The 7,963-nt window shown below is 31.5% G+C and overlaps 1 protein-coding gene across 6 annotated transcripts in view; it reads right to left on the reverse strand.

Annotated features, from left to right (window-relative positions):
• LOC115243925 (calpain-A) overlaps positions 1 to 7,963 on the reverse strand; it is a 41,212-nt gene that overhangs the window by 2,498 nt on the left and 30,751 nt on the right. For 4 of the 6 annotated variants that reach the window (XM_029821228.1, XM_029821229.1, XM_029821226.1 and 1 more), the window contains one exon: positions 5,349 to 5,545. In XM_029821228.1, the coding sequence (XP_029677088.1) occupies positions 5,364 to 5,545 (182 nt within the window). In that variant the 3' untranslated portion in view covers positions 5,349 to 5,363. Of the gene's footprint in view, positions 1 to 876; positions 1,073 to 2,844; positions 2,973 to 5,348; positions 5,546 to 7,963 lie in introns of those variants that run through there. The other 2 variants (XM_029821230.1, XM_029821231.1) reach the window with 2 other exon arrangements.

The following is a 7,963-nucleotide window of genomic DNA, read 5'->3' on the forward strand; positions in this document are numbered from 1 at the left end:
ATTGAAGTTGACCTTCACGTGACCTTCAAGCAACTATTCAAGGTCAAATTAATGACACCACCTTATGTCCCCCTCGAAACCATGCAACTTTTGTCTGAAACATTTTTTTCTAAAATGCATTGTTTACGAGATATTTGACCGTTACCAGACTTTTCTAATATCCTGTATATTAATGTAATATATATAGGAAAATTTGAATAATTGAATTTATGAAATTAAATCAAAATTAAAATATTTTATTTATATGGAACATTATATACGTTCGTGACAAGAATTTGAATACAGGTATAGAAAATGAATAATGCGCCGCATAGCTGTAAGCGAATAAACTATACTATTTCAATAAATTATATGAATGCTAAAAGCTGCAGATTCTGTTTGATTTCTACTGCCAATTTACCATCAGATTGCGCGCACGCAGATCTTGCTCGATTTTTGCCGACAATCTGATGTCAAGTCATGTTAGCAGATCCTGCTCGATTTCTGCTACCAATCTGCCGTCAGATTGCGGGCGCGCAGATTCTGCTTGATTTCTGCTATCAATTTGACATCAAATTGCGTTGTACACATCCTGCTCGGTTTCTGCTGGCTATCTGCTATAATAATTCTATGCAAATCCTGCTCGATTTCTGCTACTGATCTGCTGTCAAATTATGTCAGCAGGTTGTGTAACATTTCTGCTGACATTCTGCTATCATTATCGGATATAACAGACTTTGTATATAATCTGGAATCTTTCTGCTGACAAAAATTTGTAGCAGATGTTTGGCAAAATCTGTTTGAACAGACTTGGCTCTCTGGGATGTGATAAAGTATGATATATATCAAAATAAAAAAATATTTGGTTTTTATTAAACGTAATTGTCTCTCACTCACCAATCATTGTTTTAAGCCTGACTGCACACATTATATAGTCGTCAAAAGTAATCCTGCCATCTTTACTGCCATAACGATGAACCAAAATGTTAAGAATGTGATTGTTCAAACGGTATCCTGCACTATTTAACGCTTGTCTTAGTTCAAATGCACTTAGATATCCCGATTCATCTCTGTCGTATAATTTAAAAACAGCCTAGAATATATTTATTATACTATTAATATACAAACTTTAAAACGTTCATACAGACATTTTTCAAATTAAGGAGTTAGAGATAATTGACTAGAAAGTATTTCACACTAACTTACCCTCCACTTTCTAACATCGTTCCACAATGTCTTGAATTCTTCAAAGCCGAGTTTTCCAGAATGATCTACATCCAACATAGCAACCATACTGCGACATATGTCTTTGCTGAATCCTCTGTCGTGAGTGTCTGTAATTTAAGAGAGAAATTCTTTTTAATCACCTATCGTGATTTTTATTTTGGAAGATTTATAATAAATTTAACATTTATATACATGGAAAATTTACACAAAAAAGTATAGAATATAAATAAATATTACCCTATGTAATTCTTTTTAAATATGTAAAACGGACAATGTGTGTATGTGTGTTGAAGATATAATAATAATCTTTGTTGCAAAAGAAAATTTTCAGTCTTTTCTAGAGATGACAATCCAAGGTATAAAGATACAGATTGTATCAAAATCTTGCACAAATGTCGACAAATTTAAACATTGTATATTTCATGCTTCTATTAATTGAAGAAGCATGTAATTGATCATCTCCACTTGTCTTAAATTAGTGTCAATCTACTAACGCTATCCTGATAAATGCTGTCACTATCACTGGCCGCGTTCAGCAGAGAAAGCGCTCAGTTATCGTCTTGTCAACACTCGACGTTGATTCGTTGGTTCTAAAAGTAAGAACCAATCACATTCGGTTGCTACTAAGCGGTTTTCTCTACTGAACGCGACCATTGTCTATCACTGGCGAAAGCATATTTCAACTGCATTAAAGATACACATTAAAGATAAATAATTGAATGAATACAATGAATCGTTAGGATGACTGGTAAAACATTCCTACAATAGAAGAGGTTGCCTTACCTATGGGCTTATTGTATTGTTCATTATTACAAATAATGCCGCATAACAGTGAGATGAGAGTGTTGACAAATGAATCATTTCCTTCAACAGTTTCGGGAACATGTGCCTCGCTATGATGCGCCAATTGTAGTAATTCTATCCGTAACACACAGCTATGTTAGCATAGAGTTTTACATACATACAGTTGGGCCATAAGAATTCACAATATACATAATGAGAATTCATTACATTAAAGCTTAAGTTTCAATTTGTATTTCTCTAACTTTTACATGACTTCCAAGTTCTCTATTTAAGAGAATGTATGAGAGCATAAATTTTTATAATTAATTTAATTGGATTAACTAAATTAAAGAAACATTTTTCACAATGGGCGCGTTCAGGAGACACAACAGCGTCTTGTCAACATTCGACGTTGATTTGTTGGTTCTAGAAGTAAGAACCAATCATGTTCGATTGCTACTCAACGGTTGTGTCTCCTGAATGCACTCAATATTATCGGTAATTCTACGGGCCTATTACAGTTTTTGAAACGAAGTGAAAATTACAGAAGTGAGGAAATTCACTAGAGTATCTACAATTTCATTTGTCGAAATCTAGTAAATTCTCTGTTTATTTTTGTAATTTTCACCTCGTTTCAAGAACCGTAATAGGCCCCCATTTATTTGATTTGTCGATTTATTTAAGGGACCCAAATGTATTTATGTACTATGAATATGAATTATAAGGTAAAAGAAAGAAGTATGTGTAATTATTAACATAACCATTAAAGTGTTGTACAACGTGCCGAGCGACTAAAAAGTAACTTTTAATAAAAAATATAAAAAAATTTTATAATAAATTTTCACACTAACTTACCCTCCACTTTCTAACATCGTTCCACAATGTCTTGAATTCTTCAAAGCCGAGTTTTCCAGAATGATCTACATCCAACATAGCAACCATACTGCGACATATATCTTTGCTGAATCCTCTGTCGTGAGTGTCTGTAATTTAAGAGAGAAATTCTTTTTAATCACCTATCGTGATTTTTATTTTGGAAGATTTATAATAAATTTAACATTTATATACATGGAAAATTTACACAAAAAAGTATAGAATATAAATAAATATTACCCTATGTAATTCTTTTTAAATATGTAAAACGGACAATGTGTGTATGTGTGTTGAAGATATAATAATAATCTTTGTTGCAAAAGAAAATTTTCAGTCTTTTCTAGAGATGACAATCCAAGGTATAAAGATACAGATTGTATCACAAAATCTTGCACGAATGTCGACGAATTTAAACATTGTATATTTCATGCTTCTATTAATTGAAGAAGCATGTAATTGATCATCTCCACTTGTCTTAAATTAGTGTCAATCTACTAACGCTATCCTGATAAATGCTGTCACTATCACTGGCCGCGTTCAGCAGAGAAAGCGCTCAGTTATCGTCTTGTCAACACTCGACGTTGATTCGTTGGTTCTAAAAGTAAGAACCAATCACATTCGGTTGCTACTAAGCGGTTTTCTCTACTGAACGCGACCATTGTCTATCACTGGCGAAAGCATATTTCAACTGCATTAAAGATACACATTAAAGATAAATAATTGAATGAATACAATGAATCGTTAGGATGACTGGTAAAACATTCCTACAATAGAAGAGGTTGCCTTACCTATGGGCTTATTGTATTGTTCATTATTACAAATAATGCCGCATAACAGTGAGATGAGAGTGTTGACAAATGAATCATTTCCTTCAACAGTTTCGGGAACATGTGCCTCGCTATGATGCGCCAATTGTAGTAATTCTATCCGTAACACACAGCTATGTTAGCATAGAGTTTTACATACATACAGTTGGGCCATAAGAATTCACAATATACATAATGAGAATTCATTACATTAAAGCTTAAGTTTCAATTTGTATTTCTCTAACTTTTACATGACTTCCAAGTTCTCTATTTAAGAGAATGTATGAGAGCATAAATTTTTATAATTAATTTAATTGGATTAACTAAATTAAAGAAACATTTTTCACAATGGGCGCGTTCAGGAGACACAACAGCGTCTTGTCAACATTCGACGTTGATTTGTTGGTTCTAGAAGTAAGAACCAATCATGTTCGATTGCTACTCAACGGTTGTGTCTCCTGAATGCACTCAATATTATCGGTAATTCTACGGGCCTATTACAGTTTTTGAAACGAAGTGAAAATTACAGAAGTGAGGAAATTCACTAGAGTATCTACAATTTCATTTGTCGAAATCTAGTAAATTCTCTGTTTATTTTTGTAATTTTCACCTCGTTTCAAGAACCGTAATAGGCCCCCATTTATTTGATTTGTCGATTTATTTAAGGGACCCAAATGTATTTATGTACTATGAATATGAATTATAAGGTAAAAGAAAGAAGTATGTGTAATTATTAACATAACCATTAAAGTGTTGTACAACGTGCCGAGCGACTAAAAAGTAACTTTTAATAAAAAATATAAAAAAATTTTATAATAAATGCGATACTTCTGAAGTGGCGCCAGTTTCACTTCGACCTTAGTTCCTATTCACATGAGTGAAAATGGGAATTGACTGGACAAATCGTGAGGCTCGACCAATAGCAATCGTCCTCAGTAATGTACATATTTTATCGAGATATACAGTACTAGGTTTGTTCGCGTTGCTTGAAATTCTCAAAAAGTTCTGCACTGAAAACGAGATAAATATATATTCGGATGTTGAAGAAAGTGAAAGCGAAGATACTGAGTGCAAAAAGTTCAAGCAACGCGAACAAACCTATTGTTAGGTCCATTATGGCGAAAGAAATAAAAAAAAATTGTTTTTCAAAAAATTCATAAATTCTATTATATTATATATGTAATATGTATAAAATATGTATATTATATTAATATCTCCCTTTAATAAAGCACTTATATTCCTTATAATTATTAATATGAGAAAAGTATATTAAAATGGATATTTTATTTCAAAATATAGAATTCTAAAGCGCTCAAAAATATTCCATCGATTCTGTGGATCACGCATGGTTAGAAAAATGAATTGATTAGGAAAAATCCCTGCATCTCTCATATCAATTTATTGAAAGGATGACTTTCTCAGATCTTGGACTTTTCTATGGTGTGGTTGATAATTTCTCGAAAAGTAGCAATGCTGATACATTGGCCGCGTTCAGCAGAGAAAGCGCTCAGTTATCGTCTTGTCAACACTCGACGTTGATTCGTTGGTTCTAAAAGTAAGAACCAATCACATTCGGTTGCTACTAAGCGGTTTTCTCTACTGAACGCGACCATTGTCTATCACTGGCGAAAGCATATTTCAACTGCATTAAAGATACACATTAAAGATAAATAATTGAATGAATACAATGAATAGTTAGGATGACTGGTAAAACATTCCTGCAATAGAAGAGGTTGCCTTACCTATGGGCTTATTGTATTGTTCATTATTACAAATAATGCCGCATAACAGTGAGATGAGAGTGTTGACAAATGAATCATTTCCTTCAACAGTTTCGGGAACATGTGCCTCGCTATGATGCGCCAATTGTAGTAATTCTATCCGTAACACACAGCTATGTTAGCATAGAGTTTTACATACATACAGTTGGGCCATAAGAATTCACAATATACATAATGAGAATTCATTACATTAAAGCTTAAGTTTCAATTTGTATTTCTCTAACTTTTACATGACTTCCAAGTTCTCTATTTAAGAGAATGTATGAGAGCATAAATTTTTATAATTAATTTAATTGGATTAACTAAATTAAAGAAACATTTTTCACAATGGGCGCGTTCAGGAGACACAACAGCGTCTTGTCAACATTCGACGTTGATTTGTTGGTTCTAGAAGTAAGAACCAATCATGTTCGATTGCTACTCAACGGTTGTGTCTCCTGAATGCACTCAATATTTTCGGTAATTATACGGGCCTATTACAGTTTTTGAAACGAAGTGAAAATTACAGAAGTGAGGAAATTCACTAGAGTATCTACAATTTCATTTGTCGAAATCTAGTAAATTCTCTATTTATTTTTGTAATTTTCACCTCGTTTCAAGAACCGTAATAGGCCCCCATTTATTTGATTTGTCGATTTATTTAAGGGACCCAAATGTATTTATGTACTATGAATATGAATTATAAGGTAAAAGAAAGAAGTATGTGTAATTATTAACATAACCATTAAAGTGTTGTACAACGTGCCGAGCGACTAAAAAGTAACTTTTAATAAAAAATATAAAAAAATTTTATAATAAATTAATTAGCTATGAAGCTATAAAAATAAATAGCGCAGATATTAATCAAGTGATATTTGATTAATACAACATAAAATTAATGTGTGTGATAAGGATAATAAAATACATCTTATATTAATGATTGTAACGAACACATGAAATAATTAAACATAATTACGGAAAGCTACAAAGCAAAGCTCCATACTCTTAATAATTAGAGTAAAATTCAATCATATGTTGTAGGGGAATATCGTATTTATAGTGTAACTGTGTATATACATGGTGTATAAAAAAGGTCGGCAAAAATATTTTATTTTCGAGATTTGAGAAAAATGTTCCAGATAAAAGTTGTAGGATTTTAAGTGGTACATTAAGTAACAATGTTAGTGAAAAGGTTTCAAGGACTATAAAAATATGTAATAAAAAATAGGGGATTTTATTTAAAAATTTCAAGGTGACTTTGCCTTGACCTTGGCGATGCCACTCAAGGTCAAACTGATAAGATCAATAAATAGATCTTTTTAAACCCTACAACTTTTACCTGAAATATTTTTTTATAAAACATATTTTTCGAGATATTCTGGGGTGCTGACCTTTTTTTATACACTTTGTATATACAAAATATATACAGGGTGGGTCATTTTAATCAATCCATTGAAATATTTTAGAGCTCATAAGTTTAAGAGAAAATAGTTTCAGACAATAGTTGTTTGGTATTGAGGTCATCTGATCTTCATTTGACTTTGGATCAAAGTCCAAAAAGTTATTTCAAGATCAAATTTATTTTTTAAAATGAGTTTAGTATAGCATCGCAGTGTTAGTTATCGTGGTGTCGGTTTCTATTTCTGCTGTTCTATTTAATCTGCTCGCGGTGCCCCCTATTTTTTATTGTATATTCACATAACCTTTTTTGGGACCTTTTCAAAACACTATAATAGTTTTTTTTCATTAAGTATTTTTTGATTAAAGCCCGTATCAGTCTACGCATTGAAGATTGAGATTGAAGATTTAAGATTGAAATTTTACCAATCAAGACGAAAAAATTTTAGTCCCTTTTATTCTGATTAATCAAATTCCAATCTTTAATCTTCAATCTTCAATTTTCAATGCGTAATCTGATACGGGCTTAAGAGTTATTTTATATCTTAATCTAACATATTTTGATATAAAAAATAAAATATATCGTAAAATATTTAGTTCTCGATAATCTTACCGTTATACTTTTATGTACAGAATAATGAGATAAATCAATCAGTAAAAAAAAAATAATTGTTTTTAAGAAAAAGTATGTAATTATTTATAATGTATTTTTTAAACAATTATTTTGTTTTTTTCTTTACACTAATTGATTTGTCTCATTATTCTGTACATAAAAGTATTACAGTAAGATTATCGAGAACTAAATATTTTACGAGATATTTTAATTTTTATATCAAAATATGTCAGATTAAAATATAAAATAAATCAAAAAGTACTTAATGAAAAAATACTTTATTATAGTGTTTTGGAAAGCTCTCGAGATAAGCTACAAGAATATGTAATAAAAAAGGGGGGTTCCATTTAAGAAAACGTCGATCACATTGACCTCACCTTGAAAAGACCACTTAAGGTCAAATCCATATTTTTATCATGTGGCCCCCTCAAAACCATGCAGCTTTTGTCGGAAATATTTTTTGATATCTCACTTCGTTTCCGAAAAATATGCCCGCGTCACTATAAATGCCGCACCCTGTATAT

Source organism: Formica exsecta, unplaced genomic scaffold (assembly GCF_003651465.1).
Source record: "Formica exsecta isolate Colony F162 unplaced genomic scaffold, ASM365146v1 scaffold76, whole genome shotgun sequence".
In the NCBI taxonomy this organism is placed as follows: Eukaryota; Metazoa; Arthropoda; class Insecta; order Hymenoptera; family Formicidae; genus Formica; species Formica exsecta.